The 24,789-nt window shown below is 53.6% G+C and overlaps 2 protein-coding genes across 2 annotated transcripts in view; one reads left to right on the top strand and one right to left on the bottom strand.

Moving 5' to 3' along the window:
- Positions 1 to 24,789, bottom strand: part of LOC119696487 — a 1,710,157-nt gene that overhangs the window by 1,442,738 nt on the left and 242,630 nt on the right. Inside the window, 1 exon segment of the mRNA XM_038126215.1 lies at positions 19,502 to 20,547. Within this exon segment, the coding sequence (XP_037982143.1) occupies positions 19,502 to 20,547 (1,046 nt within the window).
- LOC119696488 overlaps positions 1 to 24,789 on the top strand; it is a 1,499,846-nt gene that overhangs the window by 1,415,318 nt on the left and 59,739 nt on the right. The window contains 2 exon segments of the mRNA XM_038126216.1: positions 262 to 387; positions 390 to 932. Of these exon segments, the coding sequence (XP_037982144.1) occupies positions 262 to 387; positions 390 to 932 (669 nt within the window).

Raw genomic sequence — 24,789 nt, forward strand, 5'->3', positions numbered from 1 at the left:
CTTGTCCTTCCCTCCCCCAGAGCAGGAGCTGAGGCTGGAGAGCAGGGAGGACAAATCCCCGGGGCAGAAGCTCGTGGGCAGAGGCTGTTTGGAGCGGCTCCACGGCGCAGGAAGGCAACGGGGAGGAAAAAGCCCGGAGATGCCGCACGAGGAGGGGCTGCAAAGGCAGATGGCGGCGATCTGAGGGGGAAAGACCCAGCCTGGGCCGGGAAGGCGGCCGGAGATGGAGCCAGAGCTCGGAGCTGGTGCTCCCTGAGCAGCTCCATGATGGGGAGAAGCCCCACACGTGTGTGGAGTGTGGGAAGAGCTTCAGGTGGAACTCTGAGCTGATCCTGCACCAGAGGAGCCACACTGGGGAGAGGCCCTACGAGTGTGATCAGTGCGGAAGAGGTTTAAGACCAGCTCCAATCTCCTCAAGCACCAGCGCACGCACACAGAGGAGAGGCCCTTCCGCTGCCCCGACTGCGGGCAGGGCTTCAGGCACAACTCCAGTCTTGTCCTGCACCGGCGCATCCACACTGGCGAGAGGCCCCATGAGTGTGAGGAGTGTGGGAAGAGCTTCAGGCACAGCTCCAGCGTGATCCGCCACCAGAGGACCCACACTGGAGAACGGCCCTACAAGTGTGGGGAGTGTGGGAAGAGCTTCAGCCAGTCTACTACCCTGATCCAGCACCAGAAGATCCACACTGGGGAGAGGCCCTACGAGTGTGATCAATGCAGGAAGAGGTTTCGGATCAGCTCCCATCTCCTCCAGCACTATTGGATTCACTCAGAGGAGAGGCCCTTCTGCTGCCCCGACTGCGGGAAGGGATTCAGGCGCAACTGCAACCTCATCACCCACCGGCGCATCCACACCGGGGAGAGGCCCTACGAGTGTCCCCAGTGTGGGAAGAGCTTCTCACAGCGCTCTCACTTGACCCAACACCAACGGAGGCACCGGTAGGGGAAGCCCTGCGAGTGCCCCGAGTGCGGGAAGAGCTTCGTGCGCTGCTCCAGCTCCATCCCCCGCTGGAGGAGCCACGCTGGGCACAGCCCTGGTGACCCACATTCCCTGTGATCCATGCTGGGAACACACCTGCCTGCTTCTCCTCTTGGTTTGGCCTTAATTTCTTTCTCTTCTCCATCTCTGCCCTCCAAAAGCCAAGAGGGATGGATCTGTCACCTCAAAACCACTCAAATCCCTCTGAAGACAACTCAATTTTAACCCATGAAGGCTCAGTCCCACCTCGAGTTGCTTCTTCCCTCCTCAAAAAACCTCAATCCCACACCAAACTCACTCCATTCCACAGCCACCAGGGTGGGATGGGGTTGGGAGGGGATTGGGAGCAGTGGGATCCCAGTTTGGAGCAGGGGTGGGGATTGTGTGGGGCTGGCTGGGTGGGATGGGTTTGACAGCAAATAAAACTTTGAGAGTTTCTGATTTCTGTGCCGTTCATTCTCAGTCAGCTCTGTTTGCAGAGTGCCGCCTTCTCAGCTGATGAAATTCCTGTAAAAATCCCATTTTTTAAATCATCCAACCCAAACAATCCAAAAACCAATATCCAAATAAAACCACACACCCACAATTCAATTTGGAAAAATAATTTAAAAAATTTAGAGACTTTGGGTTGTTATTGAAGTTTAATTGCTTGGTTAAAATATATGAGCAATTATATTGGTGTTGGTTTTGGGTTTAGCGTATTTGTAATATGAATTGTTTTACTAAGGTGGGTTAGATTGTATGTTTGGTTTTTTAGATATTTTTATCTGAAGTATATTGGTTATTGAGGTAATACCTTCAAAAGGTATTTTTTGGTATATAATTTGTTTATTTATATGTATTGGTAATGTTATAGCAATAGTTGTTGTTGTTTTGCTTGAATCTTTATTGGAGTATTGTAAGGAAGAGTTGAAATTATTATATTTCATTTTTATTCTAATTTATTTCATTTTAAGTACAATCTATTGATTTATAATGTTAGTATAATTTGTTGAGAGAATAAGAAGGAAGTTCAAGAGCAGGAACATTTTTTCCTGGCTAGGAACTGGAATTCCAGACCCTGGGAGTGTGTGCAGGACCACCCAGAGTGGGATCAAACATGGGCTGGGATCAAACATGGGCTGGGATGGCACGGGCTGGGAAAAAGCATTGGCTGCCCTTGGCTCCTTTGGCTCCCATCCAGGGCTAAAGGCGGCCCCACCAAGCTGGCTGGATCCTGTTTGGGGGTCCCATCCCCTCTTTTCTCGCGCTCTGCCGCCCCCTTCCCCATCGTTGTCCCAGTCCCCAGTCCCCTCCCCCCGTGCTCGGTTTTGGGGGTTCCAGGCCCCTCCTGCTCGGTTTGGGGGTCCCCGACCCCCCCCTTGGTTTAATTTGGGGCCCCCAGCGCCCTTCTCAGCGCGCCCCCCCGCTGCCCCCCGCGGCCGGGGGGGCTCCCAGCGGCACCAGTGCCCCCAGTGCGGCCCCAGCTGCCCCCCGCACGCCCCATGCCCATGGCCAGGGTCACCTCCCCCCTGCCCAAATTCCGCTGGCGGGGGAGCGCGGGGCGCTGCGGGCCCGCCCGGACACTGATGAGTCAGAGCCGCGCCGGGCGCTGATTGCCTGGAAAATCAATTGGCTGTGACTCCATTCCTCAGCTGCTCTGAGTGCCAGGGCTTGGATGAGGGAAATGGTGGGGATGTGTTTCAGGAATGCAAAGGGCCAAGGCCTGAGCCCCAGCCCCCTGGCCAGGCAGATCCTGTCCCTCCCTCCTGGCTCAGGGCTCTTCCCGGGATGGGCACTGGCATGTGGGGATGGGCAATGCCAAGGGCAGGACCGTGGGGTGGCCCCCTGCCAGGCTGCTGCTGAGCAGGGCCAAGGAGGCACTGAGGCGCCAGGGCTGCAAGGGTCACTTGTCCCCTCGTGGCCTCAGGCCCAGGGCCAGCAGCCGTGGCCAAAGTGCTGCAGGAGTTGGCTCTGCCAGGGCCCTGCAGCTGCTGCCCCATTCCCTGTGCCCTGTGCAGCCCAGGCTGTCCCACGGTGTCCCTGCCCTGGCCTCTGTCCCTGCAGGCTGTCGTCACCCCCCCGGCTGCCCCCACCTCGCCGGCCCCCTTCCTCTGCTGACAGCTCTGCCTCCTGCTGCCTCTGCCTGCCCACACAAAGCCTTGGGCTGCTCCGGGCTCCTTCTGGGCACGTGTTGCACCCCAGCCCTGCCCTGGCAGGGAAATTCCTTTCTCCTGGGGCCCAGTCTGGGCCTCCCCAGCAGCACTTGGCATTAACTCTTTCTCCCTCTGGCTGTTTTCCACTATGTCCAAAGGATCCCCCATCTCTGAAATGGCTCTTTAAACACTCCCATGGGTCTCCTCCACTGTCCTCAGTCTCCACCCCACTGAGCACAGAGCTCCTTTCTCCCTATACATGCTCATGTGCCCAAGGCCTCCAAACACCACCTTGGGAGATCTCTGGGCCCTCTCCAAGGTGTTTCCAAATGAAAACATTCAGCCCCTAGTCTAAGGAAATCTCCAGAGGACAGGTGTAGCAGGCACAGGCCCTGCAAACCCGCCTTGGCATTCAGAGGCCTAGGACAGGCAAAATGCTGAGTCATGAGGACTGAACCTTAGGAGCCCCTCTCTCCCGCTCTCGGACCCTTGCTTATCTCTCTGTAAGGCTATAGGTCACTTTCCTTTCACCCTTACCATTGGACAATTCCCAATCCTCCTTTGCCCTATATAAACCCCTGTTCCTGCACGGCTCACTAGAGCCACTGTCCCTGAGACCTTTGAGACCCTTCGTGGAAGAGCTACAAAGAAGACCAATAAAGACATCTACTCGGAGCCTCGTACAGAGCTCTCCTCTCTTTTCCCACGTCTACCCAATGCCTGCTGCATGCCCCAGCCGAGCCCAGCAAGCCCAAGAGCTGAAATCACTCACGAGCTGAGAATCACTAAAGCTGAATATCACTAAAGGCTTGCTAAGGCGCAGGCTGGAGGCGCTGCTAGAGCTCGGTCAGACTGGCTCTCCTTAGAGCTGAGCTATCCAGCTTTAGTGCAGCTCCTGGGTACACCCCGTAGCCCAGCTGGTGGCATTAGACAGGGCCAGCCCAAGCTGCCTGTCCTGGCTACTTTTGTCTGGCAGCAATCCTTGGATAGACAGAATTTGGGAGGTCAGTTCTAATTTTGGCCATGGTCCCTGGACAAGAAGGCCAGTGCTTTTCCATAGGATAGAAGGGACAGAGCCCCACTGTTTCAGGGGCAGATGAGAGGTGACCACCAGAGGCCAAGGCCATCCAGAGCTGTCAGGATTTTTTCTGAGAGATACCCTCACATAGAGGAAATTTTTTAGGCAGACTATCAATTTTGGCAATGACCATATGAAAAGAGGGATGGTTCTTTCCCATAGCAAGGAAAGCACAGAGCCCCAGTGCTCCAGGAGCTGATGAGAGGCAGCCCTTGACATCCCAAGATCAGCCAGACCTGTCAGGTGACCCCTGGGAGGCCAAGCCAGCCAGACCTGGTCCATCTTCCCTGGCTTCCATGGGGCCCCACAGTGTCCCAATGGTCCCTTGCTCCCATGAGGCCGTGAGGTGTCATAATGGCCCCTTGGTGACACGAGGCCCTGAAGGGTGGGAATGGTCTCCATGGTTCCATCAGAGCCATAATGATCTCTGGGTCCATGAAGCCCCGCTGTGTCACCATGGCCCCTTGGTTCCATGGGCTCCAGAGGTGCCACAAGGATCCCCTTGGTTCCATGGGCTCCAGAGGTGCCACAAGGATCCCCTGGGTTCCATGAGGTCCCCACAGTGTCACAGGGATCTCCATGGGAAGGAAAGAACCCAGCCCCAGTGTCACAGGGGCAGCCACCAGAGGCCAAGGCCAGCCAGTCTTGATGGTACTGGCAGATTTTGCCTGGCAGCAACCCTTGGATATAGGGAATTTGGGAGGGGGAATCCCAATTTCAGACATGGACACCCAGAGGAGAAGGATGGTTCTTTTCCATAGGAAGGAAAGCAGCGAGCCCCAGTGTTTGCGCAGCAGAGGAGAGGCAGCCCCCAAGAGGCCAAGGGCAGCCAGACCTGTCTGTCCTGGCAGCTTTCACTTGGGAACAATCCTTGGATGTACGGAATTTTGGAGATGGAATCCCAATTTTGGCCATGGTCATTGGGCATTTTGGAGGTGGAATCTCAGTTTTGGCTGTGGGCGCCTGGACAGGAAGAAGAGTTCTTTTTGTTAGAAAGGAAAGCCCAGAGCACCAGTGTATCAGAGGCAGATGAGGGCCAGCCCTCAGGTTTGGCTGTCCAATCTGGACAGCCCCAGCTGGCTCCGGCTGGCGAGCTGCAGCAGGGGGGCTCTCTCTCCGCTCTGCGCTTTGCAGAGAGGGCGCCCAAGGCTCAGAGCCTCACCAGGACTTTGGGCTGCAAAGGCAGAAGAGAAGAAGCGCACTCCGACTGTGGGTGCAACCAGGTTTATTGTTGGGAAGACAAACCCAGGGAATCCCAAGTGTCAAAGACCCTGGGAAAGGGCTGACAACAACTTATAAAGGCAGGTGGAGACCTGGGTGGAGCCAACCCTCCACCCAATAGCAAAATGGGGGGAGTGGGAAAAGGAAGAACGACACCATTGGAGGACCTGTGAGAAGTAACTTGGGGAGAGGCCCTGGCTTCTGAACCAATCACTCGATGCCCCAGGAAGAAGTTTCTGGATGGAGAGGATGGGTCGCTGAGTGATGGACAGGCTACCGGGGAGGGAACATAGCAAGGGATACACATGTACCTGGGTTAACTGGGGGGAGACAGCAAATTGACAGAAGCTGGGAGGGAGGAGACAACCTGAGTGGAACCACAATAACCCAGAGAAAAGGGGGGAAAGTGGGATAACCCAAATTACAACATACACCTTATCGGAATTTACAGAACACAACACAACATCTCCCCCTTTTTGTTTTAAAACAAAATAGCAAAAAAGAAGAGTAGTTATTCAAAATGAAGTAAACTCAATTTGGTGGTTGAATTCTGAGTTGGTATAAATGTCCCTGAACCACGGCTGGGCTAACAGAGCTGAAGCCCATGGGTTCTCTTCATCTGGTGGGTTTTCTTCAGGCAGCAAGATTTTGACTCTGTTCACACTTGGGGGGGATGTCACTTTGGACAGCATCCTTATGATTAATTTCCAGGTGACAACTGCTGTAATCAGAACTACTAAAATAACAAAACAAACTAAAAGCAAGGTTCTTAGAATAGAGCCCACCCAGCCTGATAGGCCCCACTTAGAGGAAAGGGTCCCCAGCCAGACCACGCTCTCTTTTGTATTTGATGAACCATGTCCTTAATTTGTGTGATGGTCTTTCTGGCATCCTCGGCCTTGGATGACAAGTTCATGCAGCAGAGCCTTCACATTGGTGGTTGTGTTGCAAGAGCAGAAAATCACTTGCTGCCCCATTCTGGAGGGTCGCCTGCCTGGTAATCTCCTCATCAGATAGAAGGTCACTCAGGAGAGCTGATGTCAAACTGGCTTGTTTGGCAACCCAGCACTCTAGGTGTGCCAATTCACCTAGAGCTTTTACTGCAGCAACCCATGGCAAAAGCACAGAGATCGTAATTCCCTTTGGTTTGGACCAATGAATAACTTCTGAGTCAAACTGAGAATCTAAATTTTGAAGGTCTCTCTTTGAGCGAGCCAAATTGAGTGTGACCCTCTTTAATTTCCAGTGTAAAATTTGGGTGTCATTGGGTGCAAACAGTGTCAGCTTCCCAATAGTGCAGGGGCCTCCAATCAGACGTGTGGGGATGCCTGCCCACACTTGGTCTCTGCAAATTAAGAAAAGGCCAGATGGGAGGGACATAGGTTTGGCATCTAAGGTAGAGGCCATAGGAATTTGGGCAACAAATTTACACCAATTTTGTGCGGTGTATTCTCGATTATGTTGTAGGATGGGAAGGTAAGCTTTGTTGAGGGGGTCGGGGAAGAACATAAACTGGATGCACGCAGAAGCATTGGCGAAGCCGAGCAAATTAAACTCAATAGGTTTGGATTCCGCGGGAGTTAGTTTTGGGAGAAGGCTTCTTCAGGTTTGCATGGGGCTAACAATGGGAGGGTGAATAGCTTTCTTGGGAGCTGGGGATTTGATGGTATCGAGGAGGGGAGGAGGTAACTCATCTAGATTTGAAGGGATCCCTACCAGGCAGGTTGACAAAGGGTCTGCTGCAGAGGTGCTGGAGAGGCACAGATGGTTCTGGCCAAGGGCTTGGGTGAGTGCTCTCCACACATTGATCTTTGGCTTGGGGATGATCCACTGGATCATCTGTGCATTGGAAGGCAGACCACATGATGATTAAAATGAGAAGCTTTTGACTTCGAGTGAGGGCCATCGGCACTGGGTTGCTGAAAAATAAACAGGGAAGGTGAGAGAGATACATAAATGATTGGATTCTACTCCAGGATTTGAAAATCAAAGAAAAAGGGCTTCCATCTCCTCCAACTCACATCCTCTGCCTGTGCCACTTGAGGTGGTGTCTGGCATTTCTTTGGAATAAAAGGTCAAACCCACTTGGAGGGTACCCAATTTGGCCCAGAGAGAGTGGACACGCAAGCGTATCCTCTCCCCCACGTGACGAGTTCAAAGGGGCCCTCTACTTTCCAGGTCTTGGGGTCTTTTACCATGACCCGAGGCCTGTCTTTCAGGTCCAGCTGCGGGTTTTGATGAAAGTGTCACAACATAGGCGGATTTAGATTTTCAAAGCTACAATTCAAAAAATTCAGTGTGAACAGTGCTTGGGAAAGTCGGATTTGGGGAGGGTCTACCTTCATATTCTCACCCTGATGTTCTAGCACTCTCTTGAGACTCTGGTGGGCTCGTTCCACCATGGCATGACCTGTTGGGGAGTAGGAGGTAACAGTTTTGTGTCCTATTCCCCATTGCTGCAGGAAAACCCAGAATTCCTTGGATTTGTACTCCAGCCCATTGTCAGTTTTAATCTCTTTGGGGACTCCCAAAACAGAGAAGGCCTGAATAAGATGTTTATGAATGTCAGCTGTCTTCTCCCCTGTGTGGGCGGAGGCATAAATTGCGCCAGAAAAGGTGTCCACAGATACGTGCACGAAACTAAGCTTCCCAAAAGATGGTATGTGTGTAACATTGGTTTGCCACACCTCACAACTGTTTAAACCTCTGGGGTTAACTCCGGTACTGACAGCAGGGAGATGGCAGATTGACAATGGGGACACGTTGCCACAACCCCCTGGCCTGTTCACGCGTAAGATGGAGCTGATGAACCAGGCCAGGCGCATTCTGATGAAAGAGCTGGTGGCTGATCTTAGCTTGGCCAAACATGTCTGGGAGAGAGGCCATGGCAGCTGGGGCAGCAAGAGCATCTGCCCTCCTGTTCCCCTCTGCGATAAACCCTGGCAGGTGAGTGTGGGACCGGACGTGCATCACATAAAAAGGTTGCTCTCAGTGGGAGACTAATTTAACTAATTTTGAGAGCAAACTGAAGAGAGCTGAGTTAGACACCTCTTGCAGCACGGCATTTTCCGAACGGGACACTACACCGGCAACATACAACAAATCAGTCACTACATTGAAAGGCTCAGAGAACCTCTCAAAGGCTCAGACGACTGTGGCTAACTTGGCTATCTGAGGTGATCCTTCTACCTCTACAACGTCAGCCTCCCACCACCGAGTTCGAGGGTCCTGCCAAGTCATAACAGACTTGTGAGACTCTCCAGATACATCTGTGAAAACTGTCAGGGCCTTTAGGGGCTTCTGGCTCTGAATACTTTTTGTTGCTAAAGAAAATTGAACTTCTGAATTGAAAATTTTGTGGGCCGGCCGATGAATAGAAATTGTCTGGTGTAACTGTCTAATGCAAACTGCAAAGCTTTGTTTTCTTGGAGGATGTGTTCTAACATAGCTTTTGTAAGTTGGCCCGATTTCAATTGGATTGGTAAATGAATGCACTCCAGGTCACAGCCTGCCAACTCCCTGATCCAAGATCTTGCCTTTCAGATCAGTTCAGCTACCAGCTCCTGTGGCTGTGTCATCCCTTTGGGTCATTGGTGGCTGAGGAACGCCCACTTGATGATTAAGACGGGGTCCCTCGAGCCTTGATCCTTGACCCTAGATGTTTTCTCCCACTGAAAGATCATTCTGTGGAGGTGTGGCAGTTTACCTAAAATTATGAACTTGAAGGGCAGGCCTGGCTGGTATCTGTGGCCTGGCTGGCTCTGCCTACTAGAAATAAGACTTTGGACCTTTTCCAAAGCAATTCATGCCTCCTGGGTGAGGGACCTGGGAGAACTAAGCTCCTCTCCCCCTTTCAATAAATCAAAAAGAGGGGCCAGGATGTTGCTGGGAATTCCTAGCCAAGGTCTCACCCAATTCAAGGACCCACACAGCTGATGGACATCCACCAAGGTGTTGACATTGTTCTTTATAGCCAATTTTTGTGGTACAATGGACCGCTTTGTAATTTCCAGGCCAAGGTACTTCCAAGGCGGCATCCTTTGAATCTTGTCTTCCTGTAGTTCGAACCCTTCAGCAATCAACGAAGATGTTGTCAGTTCAAGCGCATGGGTAAGTATGTCGTCCTTGGCCACACAAATTAAAATGTCATTCATATAATGTAAGAGGATGACTTCCCTCGTGGCAGTACGGATTGGGGACAGCAAGGAAGCTACATACGCTGGCAGGTGGCTGGACTATTTTTCATTCCTTACAGAAGAACTCACCAGTGGTAGTGCTTCCATGCGGCTTCTCGGTTGACGGAAGGAACTGAGAAGGCAAACCGTGGGGCGTTGTAAGGGTGCAGGGGAATTTGGAAAACGCAATCTTTAATATCAATCTCAGACAGATTCCAATTTTGGGGGAGCATCGAGGGGGACGGCATCCCTGGCTAAAGAGATCCCATGTCTTCAATGATGTTAATTTGTCTGAGGTCTTGGAGGAGCCACCACTTCTCCTTGTTGGGCTCCTTGATGACGAATACAGGGCAGTTCCATGGAGATGTGGACTCCGCTATGTTGCCCTTGAGTAGCTGCTCTTCAGTGAGCTCTTGGAGCGCCTTCAATTTCTGTTTGGTGAGCGGCCACTGCTATACCCACACTGGTTTATCTGAAAGCCAATTCAGCTTTTGGGTAGGGCGCCCTTCAGTGGCCGCTGCCCAAAAATCCTGGGGGGCTCTCGGAAGGTCAATTCTGGCCCCCCAGTGGGCCAAGAGATCTCTTCCCCACAGGTGCTCCATACGGTCTAAAACGAATGGACATATTGAAGCCAATTGTCCGTCTGGCTCCACAATTTTGACGACACTCCTCGATTGTTTGGCCAATTGGACACCCCCTACACCTTGAACTTGCCCTGCAGCGGGTTGCAGTTCCCAATGCAACGGCCATTCCCGAGAAGGAATGATCGTCACATCCGCCCCAGTGTCCACCAGTCCTTGTAAGGCTATACGATCCCTGCCATTCTCCAAACTGCATGTTAATCCGGGTTTACTTTGATTAATTAACTGAGCCCAAGCAACAGTAATATGTGTATTTGATGGAGGAAACAATTTTCCAAATCCCAGGTTATTTCTGGGACCGGGATGGCTTCGGCTACAATCTGACCATTTGGAAGAAAGGTGGGTGGGTGGACACAGTAGAGGCCAAGGGAAAAGTGCTTAAGATCTGATGGTAAAGGTCCTGGAATAATACTGATGTCAAGTGGTGTGAATTCCAAATCCTCAGTGACTACAAACTTACACTGAATCCGAGTCCAAGTACCTGGTTGTGTGGGCACACTGTCACAAGATGGAAATCAGAATTCTGTCAGCTGGAGCCTTATAGGTGAAAGTTTGGACAAAGTGGTTAACATGGGTTCTAGATTGTCCTCTAAAGATGCAATTGTTGGTAAAGTGTCCACAGTCAAGTCAGGTAAATTGTTAACAGGTCTATTAATTGAGGGGGCAACAGGTGGACTATGTTTGGGAGAAACCTTTCTCTTGCCCTCCCCGCTAGATAAAACTTGACCCGCCCCATTTGTGTCCTTGCTCAGGGAGGGGTTGCGCTGATACTTTAGTTTTTTTGATCAGTGCTTTGAAGCTGTTGTTCTCTCCGAAACTGAAGGAACTGCTGGTGCAGTGGGCAAGCTGGAGCCCACTGTCCAGGTTTGCCACAAATGTGGAATGGACGATCTGCCGGTGGAGGTGGTCTAGAAGGCTTTGGAGTGTTCGATGTTGCTGGTGTTGAAGCAGGATACACTTCATGGCTAATATCAGTGAAGGCAACTCTCTGGGGTGATCTTGGCATGATGACCCTGGACTTGAACTCTTGCGGTGTGTTGGCTGTGGAGTCAAGTTCTCCTGGAAGATTCAGCACATTTCTGGTAAACACTTCCAGCATGAGCTGCAGGGTGAGAGGAGGCTCCAACGGAAGACTGAGAATGGCCGCTTTACACTTAGCATTGGTGTTGGCTGATGCCATCTCAGTCAACAGCTCTTGGCGAGCTTCTTCACTCTGGACCTGCAGCTTGATTGCCTTTTGAAGGTGCTTGACAAAGACTGCAAACAGCTCTGAGTCGAACTGGAAAATCTTAGAATAGGTGAGTTGAGGAACTCCAATGCGCAATGTTAAAAATGCTTTCTCCACTAATTGTGCATTTTTTTGTAAGGCTTCCCAGGGAACAACCTGCGCCTGTTTTTGCCCACTTGCCCAGTCTGCCAGGCTGCAGAGGTGGTCAATGGAAATGGGCTCCCTGTTCAGATCCGCACCAGTTTGGGGATTCTCCCACAAAGTCTGGATGGTTTCCCGAACCGACCTTTTCCAAGCTGCGTCCCACATTGCATATTTGGTGGGGTTCAGCAAGCATGAGAACAAGCGTTTGAGGTCAGCTGGGGTCACCTCAGACTCCGTGAGAGTGGCCCTTAAAATTCCCCAAAAGTATTCGCTGCCCCTACCAAAATCTTTTTGGGCCTTGCAGAGTTCTTTAATAATGTGGTGCGGGAACGGGGCCCACTGGGCTTGAATCCTCCCCTCTCTCTCCAGATGGTAAGTGACCAGAGCCATTGATATTGCAGGCAATGGCTCCGGGTTCTGGTCCTCCACTACTCCCCCACCGGAAGCCAGACCATGGGACCTGGAAGGTAGAGCATGGGAAACGGAAATGGGAGAGGAAGAGGAGGAGCCAAGTGGTTGGGCAGGGAGACTGGATGATACAGTCTCTGCCTTGGGGGCATAAGCAGGAGGCGGGGTGCTGGATGAAGGAGGATCTGTGGGAGGAGCTGTGGGAAGAGTGGATGAAGGAGAAGGGACAAAGGAAGGGGTGGAGGGAAGGGAGACGTAAGAATGGAGGAAGAGGTTGTTGATACTTCGAAAAGGATTGTGGGGAGAAGAAACTGGGGTGGCAAAAAAACCATGCGGTCTCCACCATTTTGGGCTCCACAGGAGCCATTTTGAAAGGGTTGGGGATCGGGGAGATCAAACTGAACTAGGGGTTTGTTAGGTCGGGTAAATTGGGAAAGGGAAGGGCCTCGAGAAACCTGGCCAGGCTTTCGCGGGCATGGGGAGCAGGAATTTTGAAAAGAACCAGGAAGATGGGAACCCTGATCTGTGCCGTAGTTTGATGTTCTCCTCAAAATCCCACTCTTGGGGGTTGCGGGAGAGGGAAGAGGAGTAAGACGGGGAGAACAATGCGAACTGGGGACTAAACTGTTGGTGGATGGCTGTTTTCTCAGCTCCCCTGATAATTTTAGAACGGCTCGGACTTGCTGAGACCAAAAGGTAATTTTAGAGAGACAAGAATCCCCTGACATACCTAATTCAGCCAATTTGGCTGTAACAGAATCCCAAAAACAAACATTGTACAGTTGGTCAGAGGAAACTTCTGGGAACTGGGAAAACAACCATACAATCAACTGTTTTACCTCCCATTTACAAACATGAACACCCCCTCCCACAAGGATTCCCACAATTTGAATGTAAGCTTTCTTCTGGACTGCAGACAGCCGTGCACCCATGGCTCCAGATGGCAACTGCAGGTGGGTGCAGTCCAATCCACCCACCACCCTTGGAACAACGAAAAGGAAAAGGAGAAACCCACACCGGCCCCTGTCGACAAGGCAAAAAGCTGAGCAGACCTGGCTCTGTGACTAAAAGAAGAGCTCAGGACGCCCTGACTCCCCAGTAATCGAAGGAGTCTAGAGGGAGAAAGACAGGGGGAAAAGGAAGACAGGAGAAGGGAGGGAAGAGACCACTTACAGGCTCGACTTGGGCTCTCCTCCCAGAAGAATCCGGTATCGGGCGAACACAAATCCAAGGATGGTGGCTTCTGCCGGGGGAAGACTCCTCGGGTGCAGGAGCTGCCTTCCCTGACCCTCTGGGAGCGCCACCCACTAAAACTGGGTCTGCTCCCACCAGAGGTAGCTTGACAACCAAAAGGACTTACGAGGTCACTCCCACGAAGCCTTTGGACAAAGTCTGAAGGGGCCCAAAGTCCAAGACCCGTGGGGTCCGGCGCTGTTCTTAGGCCGCAGGTTGGGCGCCAAACTGCGGCTGCGTGTGTCCGGTTGTCCAATCTGGGCAGCCCAAACTTGGTCCAGCACGCGAGCTGAGCAGGGGGGCTCTCTCTCCGCTCTGCGCCTCGCAGAGAGGGCGCCCAAGGCTCAGAGCCTCACCAGGACTTTGGGCTGCAAAGGCAGAAGAGAAGAAGCGCACTCCGACTGTGCGTGCAACCGGGTTTATTGCTGGGAAGACAAACCCAGGGAATCCCAAGTGTCAAAGACCCTGGGAAAGGGCTGACAACAACTTATAAAGGCAGGTGGAGACCTGGGTGGAGCCAACCCTCCACCCAATAGCAAAACGGGGGGAGTGGAAAAAGGAAGAACGACACCATTGGAGGACCTGTGAGAAGTAACTTGGGGAGGGGCCGCCCTGGCCTCTAAACCAATCACTCGATGCCCCAGGAAGAAGTTTCTGGATGGAGAGGATGGGTCGCTGAGTGATGGACAGGCTACCGGGGAGGGAACATAGCAAGGGATACACATGTAACTAGGGTAACTGAGGAGGAGACAGCAAACTGACAGAAGCCGGGCAGGAGGAGACAACCTGAGTGGAACCATATTAACCCAGAGAAAAGGGGGGAAAGTGGGACAATCCAAATTACAACATACACCTTATCGGAATTTACAGAACACAACACAACACTCAGGAAGCCAAGGCCAGCCAGACTTGTCAGTCCTGACAGCTTTGGTCTGGGAACAATCTTTGCCTATTAGGAAATTTGGAGAAGGAATCCCAGTTCTGGCCATGGGCCCCTGGAGGAGCAGGACAGTTCCCTCCCATAGGAAGCAACGCCTAGAGCCCCAGTGCTTCAGGGGCAGATGAGAAGCAGCCCTCAACATGCCAAGGTCAGCCAGAGCACTCCTGGGCCCAGGAGGTCCAGACAGACAGACCTGTTCCATGCTCCCTTGGATTTGTGGAGCCCCATGGTGCCCCAATGGTCTCCTTGGTTCCATGAGGCCCTGGAGTGTCACAATGTTCCCCTTGCTTCTGTACTGTCACAACGGCTCTGTGCTTCCATGAGGCCTTGCAATGTCACCATGGCTTCATGGTTCCAAAAGCCCTGATGTGTCACAATGGCCCCTTGGCTCCATGTGCCCTCACTGTGTCACAATGGCTCCTCTGTGACATGACGGGCTCCCCAAGGTCACCATGGACCCTTGGTGCCTTGGGGCCCCTGAGTGTCACAATGGTCTCCTTGATTCCATGAGGCACCACAGTGTCACAATGGCCCCTTGGTTCCGTGAGGTTCCCAGTGTCATCACGGTGTCCTTGGACCCGCATTGTCACAACTGACCCATGGCTCCATGAGGTTCCCAGTGTCACCATGGTGGCTGTCAGAGGCCGGATGAGATCCATGTCCCCAGAAACCTTGGGATGCTCGCCATGCCCGTGTGGGGCCGGGGTGCATCAGGCCTTGGTTTGTGGAGGGCAGAGCCCCGCCCCCGGCCCTGGCCTGGCAGAGCTGTCAATCACACTGCAGGGGCGGTGCTAACCATCTCTGATTGGCAGAGCTGTCAATCACACTGCAGGGGCGGTGCTAACCATCTCTGATTGGCAGAGCTGTCAATCACACTGCAGGGGCGGTGCTAACCCAGCTCTCATTGGCCCATCAATCCCACCCCATTGGCAGGGTAACCCGGGTCTGATTGGGCAATCTGCCAACCAATCACACACCAGGGTTGGTACCAACCCTGACTCTGATTGGCCAAGCAGCCAGCAGTCCTGCCTAAGGGGCGGGCCCATAGAGTCCCGGGCGGAGCCGCGCTCAGCCCGTGGCCTGGGCCCTGCCTTGGTTTGGGGTTTGTGGCTCGCCTGCGCTGCACCCCTGGCAGTTACAGCCAAACCTGTGTCTTTCTGTATCCCTTCTGTCTTCCTGTCTCTCTTTCTTTCTTCACCTTTAAATCCTTTTTACCTGGAGCGCTTTTGGGTAACTTCACATCTTAAGGGTTTAAAGGTTTCCAGGTTAGATGGGCTGTGTTAATGAAGTTAATGCCATGGAAAGTATTTTCTGTTGAAGTGTGTAGCAGCACAGGAGCTGCCACTGTTCCTGGAGTGTCCTGCGTTTCCAAGCCCAGAGCCTGCTACTAAAAATGATGCTGACAGGAAGAGGCAGGGATGGGTCTTCATGTGATCTCCAGCAACTGGGTTTATGGAGAGACAGGAGTGGGGTACGGTGCTGAAGAGGGTTCAGGGACGAAGACAACAGTGAGCCGAAGGGCAGAGCCCAATGGATACAGGAGAAAATGGTGCAGAGGCAGGAATAAGGGCAGGGTCAACCAACAGGGCAACAGGGGCGGGGGAATGCACCAAAATGGGGCCAATGGGAGCATGGGGAGAAGAGAACATTCCAGGGGTTAACCGGATATGGGAGATAAAGGCTCAACTCGGGTAATCAGGCCAAGGGGCCACTGGACTGTCATTACCTTACAGAAATCTACAAGTGTTTGCAAAGACCTATGGGAGAGGCATCTTTTTCACCCTCACTCTGGGGTTTGTGGTTTCACTTCATGCTAGCCCTCCATGGCTGGGGGATTGAAACACGAATTGCAGGCCCCTGGGCCTCCATAGAAGTGGATGTTGTATTAAATCCTATTGCTAAAGTTCCTTGATTGTCTATATTTTGCCAGTAAAATCTTGTGTCATTTTGACCTCTTAGCTCAGTTGGTCAGAGCATGGTGCTGGTGTCACCGAGGCTGTGGGTTCAGTCCCTGTGTGGGCCATTCACTCAAGAGCTGGACTTGATGATCCTCGTGGGTCCCTTCCTACCAAGAATATTCTTTGCATCTGTCCATGTTGAGAATACCTGGTTGGTGTTTCTCCTGTGCACCAAACTCGAGTCAAGGAACCTTTGGTTACCCCCAGCATTTCAGTGTTCAGGGGTGTTACAGCCCCGCAGGCTCACAATGGCCTCTTGTGTCCATGAGGCCCCACAGTGCCACACTGGCCCCTGGGTTCCATGGGCCCAACAGTGCCACAATGATCCCTTGGTTCCACAACTTCCACAGTGCCACACTGGCCCCTGGGTTCCATGGGCCCAACAGTGCCACAATGATCCCTTGGTTCCACAACTTCCACAGGGTCACACTGGCCCCTGGGGTCCATGAGGATCTGCAGTGTCACACAGGTTTGTGACATTTGTCCTCACTGCCCCTCACATCCCCTGCCCCACGAGCAGCCCCGAGCCCCCCGTGAGGGACAGGCCCTGCTGGCCCAGGCTGGGCTCAGGGCTTGGCCTTTCTGCTTCCCCCAGCCAGCCCAGGCCCTGCTCAGCTTTGCAGTTCCCTGCTCAGAGCCTTGGGCTCCCTGCAGTCCTGGCCTCGAGGATCTGCTCCCACCAGTCCCTGGGGAGCCTTTGGCACTCCCTGCCCTCCCTGGGGCCCAGGGGTGCTCCAAGGGCCTTGGAGTTCTGCTGCTGACTCCTTGAGCAGCTTCTTCAGCCTTCTCTCAGTGCCTGAGGCTCCTGGACTCAGCCCCAAATCCACCGTGGGGACCATGAAAATACAGAAAGCCCTCGGGGGCTCTTTGTCTCCCTTCCATTGTCTTCAAGGCTCCAGGGCTTGTGCGGTGATTGGAGTCAGTTTGGAGTTCTGTTCAGGAGGAAGATTTCAAAGTGCACCTCATGATTTTTACCTTTTTAATCACAGGAGTATTTTTTTTAATTTTTCAGTTCAGAGAAAAGGTAACTGAAGCTTTCCCCAAGTGATCTTGATGCTGAATGTCTCCTTAGGAGGTCTGGGCACAGAGAAGAATGAGACCCGTGGAGGCTGACCCTGTTTGGACAACCTGCTCCTCATCCCCAGCCTCACCATGTCTGACATCATCCACCTGGGACTTACATCCCAAAATAGAAAAAAAATTAATGTATTTTATTGTTTATTTTTAGTATTTTAATGAAATATATTTATTGTATTTATTTCTTATTTGTAAAAATAGTTGTTTCAGTTTTATTACCTAATTTTATATTTATATAAAAAATCGGTACGTATTTAGCAATGTGAAACATAGGTGTGATTGCTGCTGACAAAGTTGAAACAGTAATCAATATTGATACAGTAATACATATTTGGAAATAATAAAACAGTTCAAAGGTAAATGCCAAGAAAGGAAGGGGGAGGAGGGGTCCCCCCTTTTCCTGCAGATGCTCAGAGCAGGAAGAAGCAAGAGATAACTATTACTAAATTTATCTGGAAGAGAGGAGAATTGGGTTGGACACCAGGAAAATGTTAATTATATGAGATTTATTGCTTTAACATTGGAACATAATATTGGCTTATATTATACCAGCTTTGGCTCACACTCGGTGCGCGTGTGTACCCCAAAAGGGGAAATGAAGGACACGAGGAAGAAGAGAGCCCTTCCTCCAAGACGGCCCCCAAAGAGCGTGTGACCCCCTAAAAGGATGGTGGAGCTTGTGTGGTAAAGGTGATGATGAGGGTGGTGACACAGATGTGACACATGGAAAATGGGAGGAGATGGTGATGACATAGCGCATGAAAAGGGGGATTTTGGCTCGGCAGGCTCGTAGGTGAGGTGGCGGGGGTCCAAAAGCCCTGCGCTCCGTACCCCGCGCGGTTATTGCTGTTTTGTTTTGTGTGCTTCTGCGCTATTATCAGAACCAAATTATCCCTAATTTTAACCACATCATATTGTCAATATTTTGAGTGTATTCAATTTTATATATACTAAACTACTTAATGAAAATTGCTGTTACATTTAATTTTGTTTGGTTTTTTTTTGATTGGATAATTGGGCAAATAAACCACCGTGGATGGGAGCCAAAGGAGCCAACGCTTTTTCCCAGTCCCTGCGATCCCAGCCCGTGCCATCCCAGTCCGTGCCGTCCCAGTCCATACAATCCCAACCCAGTTTATCCCAGTCTGTGCCGTCCTGATCTGTTCGGTCCCATGCCATGCGCTCCCAGCCCATATCCGATCCCATCCCATGTTTGATCCCACTCTGGGTGGTCCTGCACACACTCCCAGGGTCTGGAATTCCAGTTCCCAGCCCTTGAACTTCCTTCCTATCCTCTCAACAAATTACAATAACATTTTAATTAAATAAATTATACTTAGAATGACATAAACTAGAATAAAAATGAAATATAATAATTTCAACTCTTCCTTACAATACTCCAATAATGATTCAAGCCAAAACAACAACTATTAGTGTAACATTACCAATACATGAAAAGAAACAAATTATTTAACAAGAGATACGCTTTGAAAGTTTTAACTCCAAAACCAATATACTTTGAAAAAAAAAATTAAAAAAACAAACATACAATCTAACACACGCTAGTAAAATAATTCATATCACAAATACACTAAACACAAAACCAAACACCACTATAATTTCTCATACATTTTATCCAAACCACTAAGCTTTACCAACAACCTTGAGTACTCTAAAAAAAAAAAAATTATTTAAAAAATAATTGTGGGTGTGTGGTTTTATTTGGATATTGGTTTTTGGATTGTTTGGGTTGGATGATTTAAAAAATGGGATTTTTATAGGAATTTCATCAGCTGAGAAGGCGGCACTCTGCAAACAGAGCTGACTGAGAATGAACGGGACAGAAATCAGAAACTCTCAAAGTTTTATTTGCTGTCAAACCCATCCCACCCAGCCAGCCCCACACAATCCCCACCCCTTCTCCAAACTGGGATCCCACTGCTCCCAATCCCCTCCCAACCCCATCCCACCCTGGTGGCTGTGGAATGGAGTGAGTTTGGTGTGGGATTGAGGCTTTTTGAGGAGGGAAGAAGCAACTTGAGGTGGGACTGAGCCTTCATGGGTTAAAATTCAGTTGTTTTCAGAGGGATTGAGTGGTTTTGAGGTGACAGATCCATCCCTCTTGGCTTTTGGAGGGCAAAGAGATGGAGAAGAGAAAGAAATTAAGGCCAAACCAAGAGGAGAAGCAGCCAGGTGTGTTCCCAGCATGGATCACAGGGAATGTGGGTCACCAGGGCTGTGCCCAGCGTGGCTCCTCCAGCGGGGGATGGAGCTGGAGCAGCGCACGAAGCTCTTCCCGCACTCGGGGCACTCGCAGGGCTTCCCTTACCGGTGCCTCCGTTGGTGTCGGGTCAAGGCAGAGCGCTGTGAGAAGCTCTTCCCACACTGGGGACACTCGTAGGGCCTCTCCCCGGTGTGGATGCGCTGGTGCCTGATGAGGTTGGAGTTTTGCCTGAATCCCTTCCCGCAGTCGGGGCAGCAGAAGGGCCTCTCCTCTGTGTGACTCTGATAGTGCCGGAGGAGATGGGAGCTGGTCTGAAACCTCTTCCTGCACTGATCACACTCATAGGGCCTCTCCCCAGTGTGGGTCCTCTGATGCTGGATCAGGGTAGAACACTGGCTGAAGCTCTTCCCACATTCCCTACACTTGTAGGGCTGTTCCCCAGTGTGGGTCCTCTGGTGGTGGATCAGGGTGGAGCTCTGGCTGAAGCTCTTCCCACACTCCTCACACTCGTGGGGCCTCTCCCCAGTGTGGATGCGCCGGTGCACGACAAGATGGGAGTTGTGCCTGAAGCCCTGCCCGCAGTCGGGGCAGCAGAAGGGCCTCTCCTCTGTGTGCGCGTGCTGGTGCCTGACAAGACCAGAGCTGGTGGGAAACCTCTTCCTGCACTGATCACACTCGTAGGGCCTCTCCCCAGTGTGGATCCTCTGGTGGACAATCAGGTGGGAGCTCTGGCTGAAGCTCTTCCCAAACTCCACACACTCGTGGGGTCGTTTCCCAGTGTGGATCCTCTGGTGGCGGATCAGGCTGGAGCTGTGCCTGAAGCTCTTCCCACACTCCTCACACTCGTGGGGCCTCTCCCCAGTGTGGATGCGCCGGTGCACGACAAGATGGGTGTTTCGCCTGAAGCCCTGCCCGCAGTCGGGGCAGCGGAAGGGCCTCTCCTCTGTGTGCGTGCGCTGGTGCACCAGGAGATTGGAGCTGGTCTGAAACCTCTTCCCACACTGGGGACACTCGTAGGGCCGTTCCCCAGTGTGGGTCGTCTGGTGCAGGATCAGATGGGAGTTCCACCTGAAGCTCTTCCCACACTCCACGCACGTGTGGGGCTTCTCCACATCATGGGGCTGCTCAGGGAGCACCAGCTCCGAGCTCTGGCTCCATCTCCGGCCGCCTTCCCGGCCCAGGCTGGGTCTTTCCCCCTCAGATCGCCGCCATCTGCCTTTGCAGCCCCTCCTCGTGCGGCATCTCCGGGCCTTTTCCTCCCCGTTGCCTTCCTGCGCCGTGGAGCCGCTCCAAACGGCCTCTGCCACGAGCTTCTGCCCCGGGGATTTGTCCTCCCTGCTCTCCAGCCTCAGCTCCTGCTCTGGGGGAGGAAGGACAAGCAGAGGATGGCATTTGCCTCCGGGCCACAGGCAAGGGCAAGGAGATGCCCCAGGGCGTCCCCGGCACAGGGGCTGTGCTGCAGCCGGGGCCGTGCTGGGCTGGGAGATGGAGCAGGACACAGGGGCAAAGGGGCACTGACTTCCTCCTCACCTGCCTGCGTGTCCCGGGGCATCTTCCTCTTCCTCACAGCCTCCCAGGGCTTGGCAATGGGAAATCCTGGTTTGGGGAAAACAAGGGATGAGCACATGGAGTTTGAAGGTCCCTCTGCCCAAGTCCAGCTCTACAAGTCACCGGCCATCTGGGCTCCAGAAAAACCTCCCCCACACCAAGATTCAGCCCTAGAAAAGCCTCCCAGGAGTTCCCCGTCCCTGCTCCCTCCCCTCTGGTGTTCGGGAGTTCCCCCTGTCCCAGCTGCTGGGGTCACACTTGCATTGGGGGTCCCCCTTCTCCTGGGTGCCCGCCCTGCCCAGGCTGCTGGCAGTCCCGGCAATCCCAAAAGCTCCCCCCTCTCCGCTCTCCCCATGCAGGGATGCCGGAGCTTTTTGGGCTCCCTTTTGGGCTCCCTTCTCCCCTCACTCTCTGCTTTGGGCTGCGGGGGCTCCAAGGAGTCCCCCCTGCCCCTCTCCGGGCTCTTGAGGCTCCCGCCAATGGCGCCGCTCCCCCCTCTCTGGGCTCCCCACTTTGGGCTCCTGGCGGACACAGGGCTCTGCTCCTCCAGGCTGCCTCTGCCGGCAGCCGCCACCGGCACCCCCAATGTCCCCCCAAGGGGCCTTTCCCGCTCAGCCTTGGACTGCTGCATCCTCCAAACATGCCCCAAATAACCCAACCCAGGGACCCCCCGGCATATCTGGGCCGAGCTCCCCCTCCCCGCTCACCTGCGGGATGGGGGGGCGATGATCCCACAGCTGGGGACTGCGAATTCACCCAGGGCTCGACTGCGTGGCTCCTTCTGCTTTCTTTGATCCGCCTTTGTCCCTCCTCTTCCTCCCGCTCCTCCTCTTCCGTCCCCCCCTCCTCCGCCTCCTCTGTCTTATCCCCACCTCCTTCATCCCTCCCTTCCCTCCCTCCTCCTCCTCCCCAGCAGCAGCCACACCCTCGCTGCCCCGTTCCCGGAGCCCTCGCAGCCGCGCCAGGAGCGGCGATGGAGCCGGCACAGCTCGGCACGGGCAGCGCGGGGCTCTCGGCTGCTCGCAGCCGCTGCGGGCGGGGGAACCCGGCCCGGCCAAGAGGAGAGGCAAACTGGGAAAACTGGGGGCTGCACATCCAAACTGGGCCAGGCTGGGGACCCTGCCCGGGCACTGCCAGCCCTTGGGGCTCCTCTCGGCACCTCCGGCAGCGGGGAACGCACAGAGGGCTGGGGGACCCCAGCACTGGCAGCACTGCGAGGGACTGGGCTGCACTGGGATCACACTGGGATCACACTGGGATCGTACTGGGAGTGACTGGGACAGGACTGGGTTTGTGCTGACATCAAACTGGGATCATACTGGGAGTGACTGGGACTGCACTGGGTTTGTGCCGACATCAGACTGGGATCATACTGGGAGTGAGCAGGAGCCTATGGGGGCAACTGAGACCATGGAAGGGGGAAATGGGATATACTGGGGGTGACTGGGATTATGCTGAGAGTTACCAGGAGAAGCTGTGAGCAACTGGGATCATGCCAGGAGCAACTGGGAGTGACTGGGAGCAACTGGGAGTGACTAGCTGCATGCTGGGGGTGACTGGAAACAACTGGGCTTATACTGGGATCAACTGGGATCATGCTGGAGCTGACTGGGATCATCCTGGCAGTCAGTGCCACTACACTGAGGCTGACTGGGAGTGCTTGGCAGCAAATGGGATCCTACTGGGACAAACTGGGACTGACTGGGAACATGCTGCAGGGAACTGGGCTACACTGGGACTGACTGGAAGGACAGTGAGGGTGCAAGAGAGCAACTGGAACCATGTGGAGCACAACTGGTTCATACTGGCAGCGACTGGGAGCACACTGGGCTTACATTTGGATCACACTGGGAGGGACTGGACTGACACTGCGAGGATCTGAGAGTGACTGGGAACACACCCTGCACATCATCCCCCACACTGGGCCTGACTGGGAGCAACTGGGAGCACACTGGGAGCAAATGGCATCAGACTGGGACTGACTGGCTTGATCCAGGAAGCAACTGGAACCATGCTGGAGGCAGCTGGGACCATACTGGGAGAGACTGGAAGCAGCTGGCATTATACTGGGACCACACTGGGAGGGCTGGCATGTGACTGGGATCAAACTGGAGCTTCCTGGGATCATCCTGGGGTTGAAACCGAGCGACTGGGATCACACTTTGGGCTACTGGGAGCAACTGAGAGAAACTGGGATCACGCTGCAAGCAAACTGGAGCAACTGGGAAGGACTGGACGCACGCTGGAGGCAACTGGGATATTCTGGGCATGACTGGGGGATCACACTGGGATAACTGACACCTTACTGGGGCCACTGGCAGTGCCTGGAAATGACTGCAGACATGCTGGGGGCAACTGGGATATACTGGGAGTGTCTGTGACCATCCTGGGGGGACTGGAACCACCCTGGGAACAGCTGGGACCATGCTGGGGAGAACTGGGACCACCCTGGGGGCAACTGGGAGTGAGTGGGACCATGCTGGGAGGGACTGGGATCATCTGGGGAGTGACTGGGACTATAGCAGGGGCAACTGGGTTCAACTGGGACCATACTGGGAGGGTCTGTAACCACAGTGGAGTGATGGAAGCGCACTGGGAACAGCTGGGCCCTTGCTGGGAGCAACTGGAATCACACTGGGGGTGACTGGAATCATGCTGGGCTTGACTGGGAGTGGTTATGAGCAACTGGAATTGTGCTGAAAGCAACTGGGAAGAAGTGGGAATGACTGGGAAGAAGCTGGAAGCAACTGGGATAAACTGGGAGTCACTGGGATCACACTGGAGGCTACTGGGGTCATGCTGGCATTGACAGGGAGCAACTGGGATCATACTGGGAGTGGCTACAATCAGACTGGGATTACAGTGGTGTGACTGGACCCTGACTGGGGGTTACTGGGAGCGACCAGGCCCATGCTGGGAGCCAACTGGGGACATCGTTAGACGAACTGGGAGCAACTGGGAGAAAACTGGGGGCAAGTGAACCACGCTGAGATAACTGGGAGTGCCTGGCAATGACTACGAGCGTGTGCAGGGCACCTGGGATATACTGGGAGTGTCTGAGACCATATGGGTGGTGACTGGAATCAGACTGGGAGCAACTGGGAATGTGCTGGGGGAACTGGGAACACATTGGGGGCAAGTGGGAGTGACTGGAGCCTTGCTGGGAGAGACTGGGATCATACTGGGAGTGACTAGGACTATGCAAGGGGAGAACTGGGAGAACTGGGAACACACTGGATGAAAGTGGCAGGAACTGGGAGCAACTGGGACTGTGCTGGGAGCAAATGGCATCACCACAGGGAATGACGGGGAGGGACTGGGCTCATACTGGGAGCAGCCACTCCCGGCCCCGGGACACCCCAAAAACACCTCCCAGGGACCCCCCGTGTCCCCCCGAGGCCCATCTGCGGCTCGGCTTTGCAGCCCTGCCAGCTCCAAACATCCCCCCCAAAAAACCCCAAAGCCAGGCACCCCCCGGCAGATTTGGGCCCAGCTCCCCCTGCCCGGGCACCTGCGGCACGGGGGGCGATGCTCCCGGGGCTGCGGCCACTTCAGGCAGCGCCAGAGGCACCAGATTCCTTCTGTCCCCTTCTCCTGCTCTTCCTGCTGCCGCTCGGCCTCTTCCTCCCTCCCTCCTCCTCCTCCCCGTTCCCCAAGGCCCAACCCTGAGGGGAAAGGGGGCAAGGAAAGGGCGGGAACCGTGAGGGGAAAGGGCCGGGGCCAAGGGGACGCGCGGCTCCAAAAGGGCCCGGTTTGGCTTCAAATCACCCAAAAGGGCCTCAAATGCAGCTGAAATTAGC

Source organism: Motacilla alba, unplaced genomic scaffold (genome assembly GCF_015832195.1).
Source record: "Motacilla alba alba isolate MOTALB_02 unplaced genomic scaffold, Motacilla_alba_V1.0_pri HiC_scaffold_31, whole genome shotgun sequence".
In the NCBI taxonomy this organism is placed as follows: domain Eukaryota; kingdom Metazoa; phylum Chordata; class Aves; order Passeriformes; family Motacillidae; genus Motacilla; species Motacilla alba.